Here is a 21,929-nt window from a genome sequence, read left to right as displayed (position 1 = left end):
TATTTTAAAACTGCATTGCGAAACAATAGCATGGCAGTCATGAAATAATAAGCCACAAGTGTGATATAGAGCCACTTATACAATGCTGGAGGATACTGCTGAAAATGGATTTTTAGTAACTAAAGCTAGTGTCATTTTAACTGAGTTTTAAATTGATTGACATTTATATTTCCTTTTCATTTAAAAAAAAACTTCTTCATTCTGTATTCTGTATCATGAGGCACCTTTAGAGTCTTGTTTGCTGGAAAGTTAGGGTTTAGAGGATGTAAGTAAATAAATAATCACTAGGGCATACTCCATTTGGTTGTGACACTACTACATTCCTGCCAAAGGAAAGTGGGTTCCGAAGGAGCCAATTTAAATCAAAGTGACTTCCATTTAGCTGCATTGTTCCTCTCTTTTCAGGACGCTTTCTTGTCATCAGAGAGAGGCAAAAAAGAGAAAACATACTACCAACACAGAGAACAAAAGAGGGTGCTCATTTGGAAAAAAATTGAATATGCTAATTTTTGTGTATAGGTGTAATTTTAGAAACAATTAGCATAATTTAAATAAAAACACATCTCTTATCCATGGGGGAAATTGCAGCCAGGTGACCTGTATGCTATCTAAGGCACTATACATAGAGCCCTGAAGGGGCAGCCTCCAGCTGCCCTTTCCTAGCCGGGTCAGGGCCATGGCAACCTCATGCCATGCCCCAATCTGGCCTTTCCAGGGCATGAAAAGGAGCCGCAAACAGCGGCTCCTTCTTGCACCCTGGAAAGGGTGTGATAGCTGCAGCACATGGCTATATGGTGTTCCTTCGGCACTGCATCATATGGACACAGCGCCAGAGGACTGCAGTGATGCCGCACACTGTATGGAACGACAAATGGCACCCTGGGACCAGAGTCGGGGCATGTGTCATGAGTCTGTATAGGGCCTATGTTTGCTTTACAGGTACTAGGTGTTCATGGGAGGAACAGGCAACTACAATAGATCTGAGTGCCAATATTCTTCCCAAGGAGTCACCCTTATTGCTAATTAGCTACATAGGCATGTTCTTTAAGGGAAAAAAGAAGAAAACACAAAGATTCTCAGCAATGTCACAACCACAGGTATTTTTTTTCATTCCCTTAAAGAGAATGGAGAAATGGAAACAAAGATCAGAACTGTAATGATTTGAATAGTACATAGCCTTTTAAAAAAAAAAATCCTTCATCTTTCATAGTGCTTTGAAATAATTTTGAGACAATAAATATGTGAACATTCAATTCATCATTCTAAAGGAAATATTCCATAATGTGTTTTCCCATTTTTTCAGGGGTGGTGGTGATGGAGTTTGATGGCCCTTCAACTCTCAAACTGTACCAGATCAAAAATTATTTCTCCCATATGGCTGTATCCACAGAACCATTGTATGGGGGATTCACAGAGCCAGAGAAATAACTGGATTTGACCTGAATTCAGAATCCATTGAAATTTCACTACTAATTATGTCAAGTTCTTGTTGCTTGTATTACAAGTGCTTCCGCTCTCCTTGTAGTCAGAAGAAGCTTTATTTCATGTAACATCATATTGTTGGCATAGCAAAGAGTATCTTTGTTAAACATGGGCTGAAATAGTTTGGGCTCCAGGAATCTGAGAAGAGCTCCAAAATCATTGATGGAAGTGCCCATGGCTCAGTAACAGAACACAAATTTTGCATGCACAAGACTCCAGGTTTCATCTCCAGTTAGGATTTGGACAGACATTTGCCTGAAGGCTTGGAAATTCATTGCCAGTCAGTATAGACATGGAGAAGAGTGTACCCCAGCCTGCAGTCACCATGGCTGTGTTTGTAGCACCTGACTACCTGGATCATCTTGTTTCTTGCCAAAAGAGTGAAGGGTGAATTGCCACTCCTAGAAGTTTCCAAGAGCAACAAATTACCTTTTAAATAGGTTTCACATGTATGCACTTCACATTGTTTAAAATTTGAAAATACATGTTTTTCAAAACCAGAAGTGGATCCTGGTTTGGTTTGTTTGTTTTGCCAGTTTGGGCAAGTTTTGCAATCCCTGGACTGCATATTGACCTATCGCCCCTAGTGTACATAACATTGAATTTGTTAGATCACTAGTCTAACTCAATATAAGGCAGCTTCCTGTGTCCCAACATTGTGCTTTTACATTTTATATCCTACACATTCGAACAAATGCCATGTGTTTGCCAGTTAAGATTATAATAACAGGTTAGTTCAATTAACCATCAGTAAAACCATCACCAGCATATGTAATAATGAACTAGACCTCTTGAACATTTGTGGCTATCAGCAATCCTAAACCCTCACCCATATTTTTTTAAAAAATGGCACACTGAGAGCCAGACTATATTGGTTATCAAGAACCTATGACCAAATTTCCAAACGTGTTTATTTCATATTTGTACCCTCCATTTTCCCAATCTCTCCCTTCTCCTGCTACAGTTTGTTAATTCCATCCCAAGCAGCCTCCTGCGCTGGGCTGACATTTGTTTGCTCGTCTTTTGTTACATTTATATTTCATTTTTCCTCCGTTCAGCTCTCCAGCCCTCGGCTTCATAACAAACCTATGAGGTAGGTGCTGAGAGGAGGATTAGTCAAAGGTCCTCCAAAGAGTTTCATAGCTCAGTAAGTACTAGAATCCTGTTCTTCCAAATCCCACTCAAAAACTCTAACCACTGTTCCTTGCTATGACGTCCTCCTCCTCCTTTCTCACAGGGAAGCTGATCTAATCTAAATCAGCGGCCTCTGCAATTAAAGAAAAATGTCAGGAGATCCAGTCATAGATTTCTTTTCTGGCTCTGTGGGTGCAGATGTTTGCCAACAGCAATTGCCTAGTTACAATATTTCTATTAGTTTTATTGTGAAGAGTGTCTCCAAAGATCCAAGCTGTTCTTGGATCTGACATACAACCTTTAAGTTAAATGAAAGATATAAACCCATTGCTATGACTTATGAAATCAGCGGCATTCTGCAAATCCTTCTCACAGCTGTTTTTCCCCCTTCCTTCTAGGGGAATCCCTACATGTGCAATGAATGTGATGCAACCATTGACGAACTGGCACATCCACCCAAATTGATGTTCGATCCCGAAGGAAGACACCCCTACACCTTTTGGCAGTCTACCACTTGGAAGGGTTACCCAAAGCCTCTCCAGGTGAATATCACTCTTTATTGGAACAAAACCATTGAGCTAACGGACAACATAGTCATTACCTTTGAATCTGGCCGCCCAGACCTAATGATCCTGGAGAAATCCCTCGACTATGGTCGGACGTGGCAGCCATACCAGTATTATGCTACCGATTGTTTAGATGCATTCAACATGGAACCAAAAACAGTGAGGGATTTAACCCAACAGACAGTCCTAGAAATCATTTGCACAGAAGAATATTCTACGGGGTACATGGCAAACAGTAAAATCCTCCACTTTGAGATTAAGGATAGATTTGCCCTTTTTGCTGGGGCACGGCTACACAATATGGCTTCTCTCTATGGGCAGCTCGACACAACCAAGAACCTAAGAGATTTCTTTACTATCACAGACTTGAGGATAAGACTGCTGAGGCCAGCAACAGGGGAAATATATGTGGATCCACAACATTTGACACGCTACTTTTATGCCATCTCAGACATAAGAGTAGTTGGAAGGTAAGATAAAATAAGCAACTGTGTATATATTTGTACTTGAAATGATGGTATTAATGTTCTCTCTACCTGTTCTAAGTATTCTAAGTATATAATTTAACTTGTTATTTGAAATGTTGGTCATTCTGTGAAAATCCTCTATAAGCATCCATGACCACAATTTTGTTACTTGGAAACCTAACTAGAATTTAAACTAACCTGCACACCAGTTTAGATCAAGAGTGGTCAGATGTTGAAAAACTACTGCTCCCATCCTATTTTATCATTGGCCCATCTGTCTGTGGCAGCCTTCAGACAGCCACAGGCGCCTCAGCTCTTGGTGAGATCATAATCAAATATACCTGTGGATTGATTTAGGTGTCCACAGAAATTTAGCTTGGCAAGCATCAGATCTTACCACCAAATTATCTTTTTTTTAAAAAAAAAAGATAATTTTTCCTTTTCTTTTTCCTAGCTTAATTGCAAATAAAGAGGCAAGTTGTTTTCTCAGACACAAAATGGGGATTAGCAGCCTCCAGTGCTTGCAAAATCTATGCATTATCAAGTATTGGAGCCATGGGGAAGATCATTTTGCTATAAGTATAGCCTGTTTCTGAAGGTTGGTTTTCTTCCCATGGATGATCAGGTGGTATGAAAATTGTCGAGCACATAAAAAGAAGGGACAGACCATCTCTAATGAACTAATACAAAAAGAGGGCCCAAGTCAAAATGGTCACTAAATTGTTCTCTGTTTGGAAAGAGATATGTCATAACAATGAGTCAAGTATATTAACCTTGTGTGTGGTTTTGGGGCAATGCTGAGGGAAATAATACTCCCCGACCTCTTGGTCTGGGGAGAAGGCTTTGCTGGCCTCTCATTGGAAGAAACCAGCAGTTTAAAAATAAATGACGCACTCCACGGGCCATTAGCAACCGAGTAGGTGGGGCTTAGCCTGTTTAAGGCTTGTCCGCCCATATTCCCTGTCACTTGCCTTAAATGCTGGCCCACCTGCCTCAGCTGCAGTATGAGATTAACTCTGGTCACTTTGGGGCTTAGTAGGAATTTTCTCCCCTTTCCAAGAGTTTTTTGCCTACCCTACACTGTTCACTGGGGACCGGAACAATTGGCTTGGGGTGTGGTCATAAATAGGTTTCATGCGTAGGCAGGGGAGATAGAGGTTTCAGTGAATACCTTGGCACCTAAAGGGTGAAGATAGGTCTCTGGAACTGAGGTTTACTTATGTCTGTTGACTAAACAGTCAGGAAAAGAGACTTGCCTTGGGGCTGGCCTGAGATTTAAACCCTCAGTAAAGTCTTGCAAATTAAGTGGGGGAGTCTTGGGTTGGCCTTCCAGATGTAGGCCAGCCAGAGAGCAACCCACTTCTGGATTGCCCTTGGGGCTCAGGTGTTTTCACCCAGGGGAAGCTGGGGAATTAGTCTAGGAGCAGACCGTCCGCCAGCTATTCCCACACGAGGTTTTCCCCCCTGGTTTTGCAGTTCTTGAAGAAATAAAGTTAAATAAGTTGAGTTAAATAAAATTGCCCATTTTATAACCCAGTTCTCTGTGTCTGGTCTCATTATTCAGTGAGTTGGGCAGCAAAGTGTGGAAGACAATCTAAGCTAGGCTGATCATGCAGATTTGGATCAATAAGTCTTGTACAAGAGATTATGCTGTATTCTGATTACGTGATAGGCAACAGTCCTTTAGGTTTTCTGACAAGGCTGGATTGTTCCTGACCTAGGAGTAAATTGTCTGATTTTAGTTATGTGTGATGCATGAGAATTGTAATATTACTTTAAAGAGTTCAAGTTCAAAAGGGTTTTCAAGATGACCCCCAACTGCCCCCTTTACAGCCAGATCGGGGCCACTGCAACCACACACCATAGCCCTGATCTGGCCTTTCTAGGGTGTGAAAAGAAGCCACAAAAAGCAGCTCCATTTTGCAACCTGGAAAGGGTGCTATAGCCGCAGTATCACAGGTTTATAGTACTCCTTCTGCACTGCATCGTGTGGATGCAGTGCCAGAGAAGCGCCATGACACTGCATGCCATGCAGTGCAGCGCATGGTGGCAAACCACCCTGGGGGCAGAGCCAGAGCTTGCTTCATGTAGATGCTATGCCCCAACTCCGCCCCCCTTTCAGGCCAGTCTGTACAAATCCTGAGTAGCCTTGTCAGATGTCTAGAGATAAGCCATTGTTATGATGACAGAGTGGTTGCCAGATCCTAGCCCCATTTAGCCTAGCAAGGGAGGGGACTAGATAGAAAACAAACAGTTGTGGAGAATCATTTTCTCATCCTGTCTGGGTAGAAATACTACTATAACCAGAGGTTGTTGTCAACAGTCATCCACAAGTGTACTTTTTGAATCTGGTATAATGACAGATTTCTCAGCATTAAATCAGGCCAGTTCCGCTAGAATATTTTAAGGTCTAAACCCAGCAGGGTTTCCACAGTTCCTTAGTTTAGCAGCTTCATCTATTGAGTTTGTGGTTATACCCTTAAAAGAATATATTTAAGATCCCTAAACAACCAAATGAAAGTTTTATTTCATTCATCACAGTGATGTCACAGACAGTGATATGTAATAGATGTCTGTTGCACAAATGCAGCTGCTATTCACAGAGTTTGATAAAGGGAAGAGGTGTGTTTTTCAATGTGTGAGTGGAAGATGGCCTTTTATCAACAACTCAAAATGGAGAAACAAGTGCTGAGGAAATGTGATTTCACTATAACAGACGTGTTAAGAGGGATTCAGTAATAATTCCATTGATAGATTTAGTGGTTGTTTTATTTGTTGCTTTTACAGTATATCCATGTTTCTTCCAGGGAATTCAAGGCATGGATCCCTTACCCCTACTTTCTTCTCACAGCAACACTGTGAGGTTGGTCAGGGTGACTGAAAATAACTAGAATGATGGCCTGTGGTCAACCAGTCAGGTTTATGGCTCATTGGGGATTGGAACCTGGATCTATAAAATCCTAGTCCAACACTCTAACCACTGCAATGCAGTGACTTTCATTTTTACCTATTATCATCTGAATGCTAAACTGACCATACCAATAATGTGATATGATTTTATATTCTATTTTTTCCATTTATTAATAAACACATTTATCAATTCATGTTATAGTAACAGGAAATGCTCATATACCTGAAACTCTTCTCTACTGGAAGTGAAGGCTTGGATAGATTAGTAACTAAATGTTTGTACGTATTGCTGTGTTATGCTACCTGAGATCCATCGAGCAGATTTGATGAGCATGTGAGCAATAAAGGGTATGTGTAAAATCCTGTTCCATGTGTGGGTCATTTGCATAGCCTTGAATGGAACCTCCATCTCTCTTTTTTCCCTGTGTAGGCAAAAATGATAGCATTTCTTTTAAAAGATTTCAGTGAGTTTATAATACAAGATGACATATAAATGTTACAGAAAAACTGTGATCTTCCTCTTTTTTTCAGTTCAGTCCAGGGATGCAGATTCCATAGAAGAGATGATGCAGACAAAGGCCTATAGTCATGAACCTTTAAATAATAAACCACTGCTATGGAATGAACTCACAAGGAAAGTTCCTTCTCAGAGTAATGGTGTAATGTTTAAAAGCTCATGTAGCTTCTTGTGCAGTGAGATTCACCAGTCTTATAGGGAAATACATATATCTTCTGTTTAATTTTTAATTCACTGAGTTTCAATTAATTGTCTCTTGCTTGGTATTTGCAGAGTCAGGGGACTCAAGCCAGAGAGAGCTGTATGGAACAAAATGTTCCTCTACCCAGTTGGTTAATGGTATAAAATAGACATGCAACTGGATAATGGTGTCTGATGGCAGGAAGGGGATAAGCATTCACATTCTTGTCACTGGATGCACTGAAAGTGTGTTCAGGTTTTTGTGACATTGTGCAGTGTGCTCATGTTTTAGTCTCTGTCTATGTGCTCATGACTTTGGTACTTAGTCCTGAAAACACAGAAAAGTATGAATGTGCATTCAAAATATGAATACACTGTACAGTGTGGATAAGGATAAATTGTGTGTAGAACTCTCAGTCTAGCTTCAGAAAATACATGTAGAAACCCAATTGCGTAATATAAGCACTGAATCAAAGGATCTACATTGGCCCCTTTTCTTGGGCTATCATTTGTAATTTCCTTTTCCTCCTCGATATAATGAGTGGCTTCTCAATTGTTTGCAAACTTTAAGAACAGTCTGGACATAATATTGATAGCTGAATAGGTATAATTAAATGGAGGGGGAACAAACCTGGCTGACTGTATTAGAAGAATTCAGTGTCTGGTAGGTGCAGCCATCAGAGAATGATAATTGGTTTTATGATAATGCTTCCATCTTTTGAGAGTGTTGAGACTTTGAAGTCTTATGGCCCATTCATAAGTACTGATGTTTTGCTAATAGAGTTGAAAAGAACAGACTCCTGATGCTAAAGCATGGTTAGTATCAAAACCTAGCAAACACATTTTACTGTATTGTTGAGCCAAATATTGCCCTCTGATAACCACCCATGCCAGAAGTACTGTGTGAGAACATTTGCTTCGAGGGTAAAGGATTCTACAGCACTTTTTATGGCAGAGTTGGCCCAAGATCTTTTGTTGCTGCTCTAGACCCCAGTCCACAGATTGAGTTCCTTGACTGAAAAATGAAATCTTATTGGAGATTGGATAGTATGCTTAAACATCTGACATAGTAGACTGGGGGTAGGGGGAGTGAGAAGTAGAAAGAGTGAGAAGTGGAAAAGATAGGGGGAGGGAGAAGTACAAAGCCAGGTTATAGGGGACGTAGGGAAAGTTCTTGAGAAACTGATAGGGAGAGGATACTGAGATGATTTCCAGTATGTGTCACTCAAGGCCTCACTCTCTCTAGTGACTGAGATGGCCTTGATGGTCATCATAACCTGAGTAACTGATGTAACTCTACACACCTTAGACGGTATTATGAAGACTTCCTCCTCACCCCTGATAAACCTAACAGTGACTACAGGCTAATCTATTTATTCATTTCAGTGCAAATGACTGGTTATCTGTTTACACTTTATACAGAAGCATATGGCAAGAAGCAAGTCAGGTCTGAACATTTCAGTACAGTATCCCAATGAAACAGTATTCTTAATGAGAAGAAATGTTTCAAATGAAAGGGGGATAATAGCTTGTGCTGTAGTTAACATTCCTTATGGCCTTTCTCTGACACACATTATCAGCTTTTAATTTAAAATGTCAAAACACTGGTAAAATGCCATTAGATTCATAATTGTTATTTAAATGCACAACCATTGTCTAACTAATGAATAGTAATGTTCTTTTGGAGATCCTTTTTTATATTTGATGGGGCAATGTTGCTTTACATTACATATTCTCTCTCCCTCATTATAAAATGGGAGCAATACGGATATTTTTAAAACAAATATTTGGATCTTTCCCTTACTTGAATGTTATTTTAGGTTTTAGAAGGTTCAAAGACCCTTTCAGGGATATACTAGTCATGACATGTATACCTCATAATAGCCTATACACATGTACAACCCAAGTACACACTCCCATTAAATAATGACTTAAATTATGAACTCCTGCCCCCTCCATTTTCAAACCCAAATTCAAAGAGAGTTCATTTGAAAGTTGAATTTGCTGTTTCCTAATCATAATTAGGCAACTGAGAGAGAGGAAGAGGAGATGGCAGAGAGATAGAGAAAAAGAGAGACTTTTCTAAAGAATTTTTTTAATCAATAGGCTTCAAAAGAAAAAGAAAACAACCTCTCACAATAATCCCATAGCAAATTGAGTCTAAAAATTAAGTGTGACAGTACAGAGAATTTATCTGATGGTGTTGCTTGTTGGCTAAACTTTCCGGTAATCAGGCAGACATGCGACAAAAGGGTTATCTGCTGTGTAATCCTATCCTAGTAGATTAAATTCACGTGAGTTCCTTTTTTCCCCACTTGGCTGGCACTGATAAAATGCCCTTGCAAAGCACCCTTACAACTCATGTGGATCCTTACTTTCCTTTCACTGATAACAGCTTAATCTACTCCCCCCTCAATCTACTCCCCCACAAGTAGAGGAAGCATGACTTTTGCTCCTGGTTAGTCATGCTGCTTCAAAAAAGAGAAGACTGTGATACCTCTGCCACTCTGCATGAAGGATGGGAGGCTTTTATATTTCAGCTAGCTAACTATTAGAAGGCTCTCCTCCAAGGATCCAGGGTTCCCTTGCTCCTTTTGGACTGCTGCTGACATACCTAGACAAATTCTTTATTTATTCTTTTGGACTTGTTTACACAATCTGTTATTCTCAGATGACAAAAGGTCTGCTCACTTCAGTCTCTTTCTTCTTTTTAACTCCCATAAGTTACAATGCCAAAATTCACAGGTCTAAATTCAAAATGACAAATAACGTAACTGAAAAGAAGTCACAGAAGACATTCTTAAGTGTCTAACGGTAGAATGAGGCAGTTCAGGTAGGAGATTTTGGAAGACAGCAGCAGCTTGTTGGCAGAGTGCACTGTATGTCAAAATATTTGCCCTATGTCCCCTAAGCTAGCCTGCAGCCTTCATGTGGTACACATGTGTTGCCAGTGTTGAAATTAATTTCAACTGCAGATCCAGTTAGCTTTTTTACAGTTGACCCTCCATATCCACAGATATTTTTTTATCCATGGATTCATGCATCCACAGATTTAAAATATTGCAAAAAATCTAAATTCCAAAAGCAAATCTTGATTTTGCCAGGGACACCATTTAATATGCCATTGTATTTAATAATACTTGAGCATCCATAGTTTTGGTATCCACAGGGAGTCCTGAAATCAAACCCCAGCAAATACCAACAGCCCACTGTACATAGAATGGCAGGGGTACACTATCTTGTTCTTTTGACGTAGTAAAATGTCTTGGATCAGCTTTGCTGTATATTACAAGAAATGTATAATTGCATGTAATGGGTCTCTTTGTTTATGGTTTTGTTTTTAAATTTAAGAGCCATGCATAGGGATGTGAATTCTAGTTTCCTTCATTTTACTCCTTGACATCAGCCACTAAGAGACGTTGGGCTTGTTTTTGTTGCTCTTATGCCTTTTCACAAGTTAATTTTCCCCCCAAATTTCTATAAAATGTACAGCAATGGAAAATGGAATAACTTGTCTTGTTGTTTGCAGCGCTGCTGCTGTGCCACTGCTGCTTCCCTGGGGCTGCGCCGGAAGCCCCGCCAGCCCCAGGGAAGCAGCAGAGATGCGGCAGCAGCACCGCAAGCCCCGCCTGCCCCGGGAAAGTGGGGTAGGCACTGCAGCCAGCAGGCCAAGCGGAGAGGAGGATGGAGGAGATCAGGGAAAGGGGGGGAGCCCAGGGGAGGAGGAGGAGAATAGGGAGGCTTTTTAAAAAAATAAAAAAATCCAAATTAATTGCAAAATTGGTAGAATGGCTTAGCAGCTACTTGACTTGCCAGTCTATCATTTTTGTGATTAGTTTTATTTTATTTTTTTAAAAAAGGACCCAAAACGGCAGCACTGGTGTGTGTGAGAGACATCTCTTGGGATGGATGACACACACCTCTCTGCCATTTGTCCCTCCCTTCTAAAAGAATTGGTTCTGATCTGGCATTCCTACTTGTTGGAACCAAATCAGAATCTATTCTTCCCAAAAGACCCTGTAAAACACTGCTATCAAATTAACCCGGGCTTTTGACGTTTGCCCCATGTTTTTCCCACTGGAATCGATCCAGTGAGGTTCAGAATCTATTTCCAGTGGGAACTAGGGGCATATAGCTCGAATCAGGATTCTGAGCTTTTGGTAGTGGGAATGACCCCAGAGTTAATACTGTTTGCTGGCTCTTGTCGTTGTGCACCTTCAAGTCATGGCAACCGTAAGGCAAACTGATCACGGAGTTTTCTTGGCAAGATTTGTTCAGAGGAGGTTTTGCCTTTGCCTTCCTCTGACACTGAGAGAGTGTGACTTGCCCATGGTCCAGGGTCATGGGCTTCCATGACCAAGCAGGGATTTGAACTCTAGCCTCCAGAGTTGTGGTCCAACACTCAAACCACTATACCGCACTGGCTCACCTATCTTTTTGCACAATTCCAAGGAGGTTGTAATTACCAGGGGACAGGATTTACTTTGGCAATATGAATTCTGGTTTTCTTACACATTTAGAATCTTAAAGATGTCTTTTGGGGGGGGGGGGACACAAATACAATGGTTATCACCAGCTATGGGTTAGTGTAATGTCTTTCTTCAGCCTGTATTATAAATGCCGATTTGACTGGAAGCCTAATCTGATTAAAAGGAAGTGCTGATTAATAATAACCTGACAGAGAAAGGAAATGGCTCTGGCACCAAACAGATGTCCTGAATAAAAACCTGAAAAGGCAAATCGAAACAGCTCAATTCACATCTTATGTAAGGGGAAACTTGCAATTGAATTAACTATATTTGAACTGCAGCTGTGCTCAATATCTGCAAAAACTCTGCTGTCTGCAAAATGCATCTGAAAGCCCAATAATAATCAAACAATCCAGGAAGGAAATAGAGAATTTCTAAATCATGCTATTTGCTTCCAATGGCCTCAGGAGAGGTTAAAAGAAAAAAGGGAGAAACACTGGAGATTCTGATATGAAAGCTCTCACACTGAAGACAACAATTGCACAAAACCCATCCCATTACATTAAAGCTGGCTAACCTGCCCATTTAATATACAATTTGTTTTCTCATCCACTGCATTTTGCTGTGAAATGAATCTAATGTATATTGCAGCAGAGATGAAGTCCTGCATTCTCATAATAAACACTTCAGTTTGCCTATTATGTGTTTTTCATTCAACTTCCATTTGCTACCTTTCATTATGTGCTTATTAAGATAATGGGGAAAAAGGGAAATGTGATTGTTAGCATTTTTGGCAGCCCTATTGTATTGTTGTTATTTAAGAAACCTAATAATCCACATAAACTAATTCTGACTTATGAAGGGCTCTGTTTCGCTAAATCAGGGCCATTTTCTCAGGTGAATAACGGACAAGTTCAGTGTGCCAGTACTTTAATTAAAGAGAGCCTCTCTTCATCTTGATCTTGTTTTAATTTACAGGGTGATACTACAATAATATCACTAATGGAAGGTACATTAAAGGGCATCAAGTAGCACTAACTGTATTAAATTATGGCACTTGTGTTAATTAACTTCGGGAGCAAGATGGTCCTAATGGCTGGAAAGGTCCACTAATGCATAAATAAAGTCTAGCTGAGTAAGAATAAAAATGAAAAGAAGGTAGAAGGGGTTTCATCCACTCTATTCATTACCAACTATAGAGAGAATTTTAAAAAGTTAGACAATGTGAATAAACCTTAACAAAACTTTTCCTGTTATGCTCTTTAAAGAAAAGATAACTTTACAGTCCTTGACTGATCCACATGTTTTCTCAAGTCATTCTGTTGGATGGCAGCATAGAAAATGCTCCCACATATGGGTATTGTGCTCCAAAACGTCATGATCTCAGTAGGATATACACCCTAGAGTACTGGGGGCTGCATTGCCCCTCAAAAGTAAACACTAAACCCATTAAAGCCACAGCCTTCCCTTACTCTTATTGTTGCTATGTGCCTTCAAGTTGTTTCTGCTTGTAGTGATCCTAAGGCAAAGCAATCACAGGGGTGTCTTCACAAAATTTGTTTGGAGGATAGTTTGCCTTCCTCTGAGGCTGAGAGAGTGTGACTTGCCCAGGGTCACCAATTGAGTTTCCCTGGCTGAGCAGAGATTTTAACCCTGGTCTCCCACAGTACAAAATTTTGAATAATTATCAGTCAGTCTCTAACACTTCATTTTCAGGACTGTGTTATGACCTCTCAGCCCCAAGGGTTTCTGGATAAAGTGGGTTAACTAGATCAATTTCAATCTGGCCTCAGGACTGGTTATGGGACAGAGAGATAGCTTTGGTCAGCTTGGTGGATGACCTATATAGGGAACTGGATGCGAAAAGTATGCTCCTGTTGGATCTGCTGGACCTCTCAGTGGCTTTCAGTACCATTCACCAACTTCTGGGCTGCCTCTCTGGGGTGGGTCTTATGTGCAGGGGTAAACTCAGAAGGTGGTGCTGGGGGACTCCTGTTTGGTACCCTGGCCATTGGTGTGTGGGGTTCCCTCAGGGTTTCCTCATGCTGGGCGAGGTCACCAATATGCTGATGACACCCAACTCTATCTCTCCTTTCCATCTGATTCCAAGGAAACTGTTTCTTCAGTAGACCAGCATCTTCTATCAGTAATAGACTGGATCAGGGTAAACAAATTGGAACTTAATCCAGCCAAGACAGAGGTGTTCTGGTCATTCATAAGGCAGATCAGGGAGTAGAGACTTCACTTTGTTGGATGAGATTACACTCCACCTGAAATCTCAGATCTGCAGCTTGGATGTTCTCTTGGACCCAATTCTGAGCCTGGATGCCAGGTTATAGCAGTAGCTAAGAGTGCATTTCCACAGCTAAAATGTGCCTGCCATACCTGCTCCTTGAGACATCAGATCTGGCTGTGGTGACATATGACTTGATTATATTCTGTTTGGACAAATGTATTGCACTGTACATGGGGCTGCCTTTGAAAACTGTTCTGAACCTTCAGCTGCAGCCAGAATGCTGACAAAGGCCAGTTTCAGGGAGCATATAACTTCCTTCTTACAATTTCACTGGCTATCAATGGTAGCCAGACCAAAGTGCTTGTCCTGACCTATAAAGCTTTATATGGCTTGGGTTCAAACTATCTGAAAACTGTATCTCCCATTATGAACTTGCCATAGCTTTAAGATTATCAGGGGATGGCTTTCTGTCAGTCCCATCCCAGGCTCACTTGGTGTGGACACAAGAGAGAGCCTTCTCAGTGGCTGCCCACCCTTTGGAACTCCCTTCTACAGGATGCTAGGCTGGCCTCATCCCTGCTTTCCTTTTGCCAGCAGGCAAAGATGTTTTTGTTCCAGCAGACCATAATTTTATACAGTGGATCCTTGTTATACGCGGGGGATCCATTCCGGACCCCCCCCCCCCCGCGTATAACAAAATCCGCATATGCTCAAAGCATATTTGTCCCAATGGTGGCGTGCGTGCACGCGCGCTGCCATTGGGACAAAAGTCCCTTCACCCACCCCTCCCTCACTTCCCTCCTCCCTTCCCTCCCTCCCTCCCTCCCCTTCCCCTTACTTACCTGAACTCCCTCGGCGGAGCGGCTTGGCCTCTGCCGCCACCGCTGCAGGGAAACCGGGTGGCGGCGGTGGAGGCCAAGCCTCGGCTTCCTCGCCGCCGCCGTGCAAGGGCGCGATGGCGGTGCTGGAGGCCTCTTGGCCCCCAACAGCACCGCCACCGGGCCTTTGCCACAGCGGCGGCGAGGGAGGAGGGCTGCCGCGCCGGAGGCCTTTAAGGCCTCCTGCGCCGGCATCCGGCCTCCTCCAGGCCGCCGCCGCTGCGGAAGGGGCGGGTGTCGGTGCTGGAGGCCAAGAGGCCCCAGCACCGATACCTGGCCCTTCCGTGGCCGCGGAGGCCTGGAGGAGGCCGGGTGTCAGTGCAGTGCCTTTTTTTGGGCGTGGAGATGAGGAAGAGGAGGCGCGGAGGGCAGCAGCGCCAGAGGCCTTCAAGGCCTCCAGCGCCAGCACCCGGGCTCCTCCAGGCCTCCGCAGCCAAGGAAGGGGCGGTTGTCAGTGCTGGGGCCTCTTGGCCTCCAGCACCGACACCCGCCCCTTCCGCAGCAGCGGCGGCCTGGAGGAGGCCGGATGCCGGCGCGGGAGGCCTTAAAGCCCTCCTCCCTCGCCAAGCCGCTCCGAGCGACTTAAGGTAAGTAAGGGAAGGGAAGGGAGGGGGGCAGAGAGGGAAGGGAGGAGGGGAGGGAGGAGAAGGAAATTGCCCCCAATGGCAGCGCGCGTGCACGCGCGCCGCCATTGGGGACAATTTCCCCATTTGCCATCCGCGGATGCTCAAATCCGCGTATGGCAAATATGCGTATGGGGAGGTTCGACTGTACTGTTTATCAATGAAATAATTTTGATTGTTTTTAAATTTGTATTGGTTTGTTTTTAACCAACTTTATCAATGAGCCACTTTTGGTCCCAGTCTGGGAGAAAGGCAGGTAAATAAATAAATAAATAAATATGCAGACCACTATACCACACTGGTTCTCACCACTTAATTTGCTACTAAAATTTACTAGTGAGGTGGTAGCAGACCTCATTGCCCTCTTTTACCATAAAACAATGTATCAGATACAACAATGGTGGGCAGACCCAGAAAATGGGCAGAGAACACATGCAGCACAAGAGTGATGTAGTGTCCATCCCTAATTTAGTGTTACCTGCATGAAGCACAGGGTCCCTTCCTCTCCTTGTGAGGATGATACTGGAAGCTTTCACTACTTTCCCTAATTAACTTATTTAATTGTCACATCAAAATCCTGAACCAAAGTCACAGAGTCAAACCCGGTTGTTGAATCATGTTTGTTGTTGTTTTTTCCTTATGCCAAAAATTGGGATGGATCCATCTATTTCCAGTCCCTTTCACTTTTGCACATGTTCATTCATTACAGGTAGCCATTCTATTTTATTTGTGAATTAACTTTTGAACAAAAAGTGGCACTAAAATCATATTTTAATGTTTATTTAAGTATTCTATTGCATTTGGTTATTTATACCCCACCTTTCCCCCAAAGCTGGGATATGTGTGCGTGTGCTTGTGTGTGTGTGTGTGCAAATACATATTTCAATATATTTTCTCAGTAAAAACATATTTCCTAAATGTATTTTCTTTCAAAGCAAGTATTTTTAAAGTGAATTATCCATACTATGTTTTAGCAGTCTAGAACAGTACTGTATCCTTTGGAACAGTGCATAATCTGAAGGATAACTACATTTTAATCTGCTCATTAGTTTAGAAGGGGAAGGTAGTATCAGTTAGAATTGCAAAGATCAAATTATCAGGCATGCTTAACTACACTTTTATAAGCTAATTGAGACAATGAGTAACTGCTTTTAGTTTAGAATGGAAGCAAAACATATCCGATCTCCTCAAGAGTGTATGGCTTGCTGATGTAACACTAAACAATGGTTTAGCATTACATGTCACTGAGGTCATTGTGTTACAGGTTTGTACAGGTATTTGCCTCTCAAGGAAGCCTTGTATGTAAGAATGTGGAAAAAAATATCTTTCTCAAGTTCCCTGAAATTTCCCTAGATGTATGCCCAAATTTCATCTTAAAATTTTGCTGGATTTATCAAATCTCTTGGCTTTCCAAAAATTCCCCTGATGTTTCACCTACAGACATCCCAATTGGCCTCAAATATTGCTTTACATACAATTTTTGTGGGCTTTGTAATAATCCCAATTTGAAACTTGTCTGTAAGATTTGATTAACATTATGAACTGATCCTGTGTCTGCAGTTCCTCATTCTGTGACATGAGCTTCCACATTATGTTCCTGTATTCTTCCTGCTAAGAATATTGGAGCAGATCCAGACTTACAAATTGGTGGTATTTGCCTTGCTAGTTTCCATGAGAACTATGTGCATCTTACATAGACTGGATGCTAACAACTACATTCACATTTTTGTAAAACATTTATTAAAAGCAAGGTATGTGCAGTACAACATCATTAATCAATACAGTGGTACCCCGGGATACGAATTGACCGCGTTACGAAATTTCCGGGGTACGAAAAAGTTAGATTTAAAAAAACTGTTCCGGGTAACGAAAGATTTTTCGGGTTACGAAATTAATTTCGGCGCGAAATTTAAATCCGAAGCGCGGCTAGCGGCTTTCCAGCGGCTTTCCAGCGCCTTTTCGGGTTGCGAAATTTATCGGGTTACGAACGGCGCCGCGGAACGAATTAATTTCGTAACCCGAGGTAGCACTGTATAGCCAAGATAATCAAAATCTGGGATGAGATTAAAACCATGAATACGTCAACCACCGTATTTACTCATGTATAAGTCAATTTCCTGTGTAACGTGAGGGCAGATTTGAGAGCCAGAATTAAGGATATTATATGACCTGGGGATATGGGTATGCAAGAAAGGGTGTTAAGGATGAAGCAAATAAAAACAATGCCAAAGAACATACAAAAATTCTGGCAAGCATAATTATTTGTGCTCATCCTAAAGGCTTGATGGATGATGATGGAATTACACTAAATGATGGCTGTGTGATGTGTGGGGCAGACAAATAGATGCTGATGGGGCTAAGAAAATGTGCACCTGTCAAAAGGGATGTAAAGGCAAGATTTAAGGTACAGTATTAACTCTTACCAAAAAAGAAATCAGCCCCATCCCTGAGTAGAGTGTTGAAAGATGAGGGCTAAGTCTGTCCAGAGAGAACCTAAAAGAAGTACCAATCCCCTCTTCTCTCTTGGTGCTCCTTTGAAGGGAAGTGCCAAAGAGCCATCACCACCACCATTTTCCCACCCAAGCATTCTTAAAGGCTGGAAGTGGTGCCACAACATGGCCAGAAGCTACTTGGCCTAAGATAGCCCAAAGCCCCAAAAGGAGCAGCAAAAAGCTGTTCCTTGCTGGTGAGCCATTCAGGATTGTGGAAGTGGCCAGCTTCAGGACTATGGTGTCCACTTGCCACAGTTCCCAGGCCAATTGGGGTCCGATCATGGCTGAAGCTGCCAAATGCCAATCCAAGCCTTCCATCTTCTTCGCCCCAGAGAGAGTAAAGGGTTTCAATGCTTATTTTAGTTTCTCCTGTTTTTGACTTTCACCCCTCTACTCAGGAAAGGAAGTGGTTCCTTTTTTGATAAGAGTTATGGTACAGTATTTGCATTGACCAGATGGTAAATCAACCCAAGTTTGGGGGGTTAATTGTTTTTACTACATTTTCTAGACTTATACATGAGTTTATGCAGTACTACATGTATATTGGAGCTTTCCCCTCTTCCTAGTTTAAAGGTTTGGGCTCTTGTAAAGTCAACCCTAAAGATAAGAAGTCCTTCTGGAACAGGATTTCCCTGAGTACAGTGCACCCGCGCCATACGCGGGTGCGCCATACGCGGCCTTGAGCATATGCGCTCAAGCCACGGGGTGCGCGCAGGGCGGAAGGGGTGGCGCGTCCCATTCAATTGAATGGGCGCGCGCGCCTGTTGCGCCCCGCCGCGCCTGCGCTGCCGCGCTGCCGCGCACAAGCCCCATTGTTTCCAATGGGGCTCAGGCATAGGCGGAATTCGCCTTACGCGGAAGGATCCAGGACGGATCCCCCGCGTAAGGCGAGGATGGACTGTATGTAGAGATCTTGTAGCACCTTTGAGACTAACTGAAAGAAAGAAGTTGGCAATATGGGCTTTCATGGACTTCAGTCTACTTCCTCAGATGAGAAGGTCAAATGGGTAAATTGTTTTTGCATATGGAAGCCCTTTTTAAATCTCAGCCATGAATTCACACATATTAAGAGTGGATACAGATGCTACATTCTGGCCTAGTTTTGATGTGAAGGTAAAGATCCAAAATATATTAGTAATATGTGAATAAGCTGCAGAAAGCATGTGACCTACCCACCTCCCTAGCCTTCTCTGGTATAGCCACAAAGAGATAAGAAGATCTGATTTTCTTTTTAGTTTGGTCACAGTTTAATATATTGTCCAATTCCTAAACTGTAGTTAGTGGAAACAATTCAACTTTATAAACTAGGGGTGGATAACAGGTAGCCCTCTAAACATTATTGGGATGTAACTCCTATGAGCCCTCAAAAATGGCTGTACTGGCTAGACTTGCTAAGAGTTGCAGTCCAATGACATCTGAAGTGTGAGCCAAATCTTTCCACTCCATTGCTAACAATGGTTTGATGTTGGCTTGTTTTCACTAACCATAGTTAAGATTAGGTACAGTTTGGTATACCTAGATGATACGACAAAGAGTAAGCAATATAGCTTGGAAGCAGAAGCATGGGAACTCCGTGCAATTGTGCTAGAGGAAGGAAGAGAAGGAGCGCACCCAGTCTTTTAGTTCATCCTCCTAGCATTAAACCATGGCTCAGTATTATATTGGAATGGGTTCAGTGTGAAAGACAATGTGCTGCTCTGTTTGCTCCTTGAGGGAGGAAGGGAAAACATGGAAACTGAGAAGCCAGAAGAGATATTATTAAAAAGTGTAGAAACCAGAAAAGGCAAATCACTTGTGTTTTGTGTTCCCCTGCAGTCCCTAATTCTGAAGCCATACAATATTGTAACTTGTCATTATTTCTTTTGGCTATGCAGCTACAGGGAGAATTCAGATATTTAAGGTTCAGATGAGGAAACTTCCATTGCTGTGGATGACAGTTTGCTCCTGTGAGCTCAGAAGGGAATGTTAAGGTAAAGTCCAGGGACCATTTCCTCAGTTCTTCAATATAAGAACAGCTGCTTTATTCTAAAACTTAAAATATCTTTGAGTCCCTTTGCAATACATACCATTAAACCTTTCATTTTATTTTTATATTCCCCCTCTGCTGGAATCCTCTGTATTTGAGCCCCAGGGCTTTTCAGCTGTGTCCCAGCAATAAGAGCAGCTCAGTTTTTGTCCCTCACATTATCAGTTTTAAATTTAATCTACCTCTGAGTCTGAATATGTTACCATTGCAGGGAGTGGGGAGAAATAATAGTTTATCATGTTTTCCCCTTCAGTCAGCATGCCTATGCCTTTACTGCGACTCAAAATGCTCACTGTTCAGAAAATGTTTTGGAGCTGCTTAGATCCCCATTCAGTAGCTTAGAATATAGTTTGCAAAAATAAAAACACACCATTCTGAATGAACTGTGAGGGATTTGCCTAGACTTTTTAGTGAAAAGTTTACATATTTTCAGGTATTTGCCAAAAGCTAGAAATCAAGTACACTCGCCCCTCTTGTGTTCCAAGAAAAAAATTATGTTGCACAAGCAAATGGAAGCTATCCATTTGAATAGGGCTGATTTTTCAAAAATCTCTTTTTTAAATTTTTTAATAATTTTTTAATTTTTAATTTTTAATTAATTTTTTAATTTTTAATTAAAAAATTTAAAAAGTTGGTTATATCTTTAGGACTAATGAAGGCTTATCTGACCCATGTCTCTCCTAAGTCTTTGAACAATTAAAGGGGTGGATTCACCAGCTTCACCCTATCTGTGCTTATATAGAAACTAACAATGGCATTTATTCGTTTATTTATTTGGCTGCCTTTGTCCCAAAAAGGCACCAAAGGCAGCTCATAGAATTAAAAAAAACTGGCCAAGATGAGCATATATATACAGATATAGGCATGCTTCCTACAGCCACAAAATGCACAAGCAGCTTAGCTTGAGAGCAACAGCTGAAATGCTGCTCCCTACCAATCTATTAACATTCTTATTATTAATACTGAAGCTGATTAACATAACAACAATGAGTTAAAAGAGCTGCTCTAGTTTCATGTTTATCAAGAATGTTTATCTTTAAGCTAGAATGCAAATCCTAAAGCCTACTAATAACAATACATCTACTTCAAACTGTTCTGCAAAGATCAGAGAGCCATAGTAGTTTGAAGCATTTAGTTAAAGCACCTGAAGTTTCCTTTATTTACAAGAATACTTGCATAAGCTTCTTTGATTCTTTGGGGACTTTCACCACTGTTTGGAGTGAGTGCATCTAACAGTTCTGCCAATTAAATTGCAGACTTCAATGGGGGTAAAACAGCTTATGTACTTATGATGTTGTCAGTTAATTCACAATTCCCTGGTGCTGGAAGGAAATCATTCTTTTTATAGCTGTTGCCAATGTCATTTTTTTAAAAAAAAAGTGCTCATCTTTTATAAACATTTCAAAGTCTTTTAAAGGAAGCATCATGAATAAAAATGGATGAGTCAGTTCAACATCCATTAGCCAAGGTTAACACAGTTTGAGTATACTTTTCCTATTTTGCGTAAGTTACTGCTTGAGGTCAAATGGTATTTTTCCCACCTAGGTTTTAAAGAGTTTTAAATTTTAAATTTTAATAACGTAAAGTTTTTAATTGTCTGTATTATTTAATTGTTTTTTAAACTCATATTTTGCATATTTATAGAAGGTTATCGCATGGGGGGGAAAACATTCCCTGATGCATTCTAACGAGCACGAGCATGGGCGCGCACGGAGCGTGTTGGGAACCCGATGGGTCCCAGAATGCTAGTTTAGCGCACGGCGGAACGCCGCCATCGCTGCCGGGCGTTCCCATGGGGTTCCCAATGTGTTCCAGGAGGCGCCATTCTGGGAACGCTTTTGAAACTGACCCCAGAAATGGCACCTCCTGGAACACATTGGGAACCCCATGGGAACGCCCGGCGGTGACAGCGGCGTTCCGCCGTGCGGTAAACTAGCATTCTGGGACCC

At 41.7% G+C, this 21,929-nt stretch overlaps 1 protein-coding gene across 6 annotated transcripts in view; it reads left to right on the top strand.

Moving 5' to 3' along the window:
* NTNG1 (netrin G1) overlaps positions 1–21,929 on the top strand; it is a 300,251-nt gene that overhangs the window by 123,068 nt on the left and 155,254 nt on the right. For all 6 annotated transcript variants that reach the window (XM_089516562.1, XM_089516560.1, XM_089516559.1 and 3 more), the window contains exon 3: positions 3,015–3,652. In XM_089516562.1, coding sequence (XP_089372688.1) covers positions 3,015–3,652 — 638 coding nt within the window. The remainder of the gene's footprint in view (positions 1–3,014; positions 3,653–21,929) is intronic.

This window comes from Sceloporus occidentalis, unplaced genomic scaffold, assembly GCF_023333645.1.
Source record: "Sceloporus occidentalis isolate IW3139 unplaced genomic scaffold, rSceOcc1.0.p SCAF_3, whole genome shotgun sequence".
NCBI lineage: Eukaryota > Metazoa > Chordata > Lepidosauria > Squamata > Phrynosomatidae > Sceloporus > Sceloporus occidentalis.
Note: the sequence above shows the minus strand (reverse complement) of the source record. Positions and strands in the feature narration are given on the sequence as shown.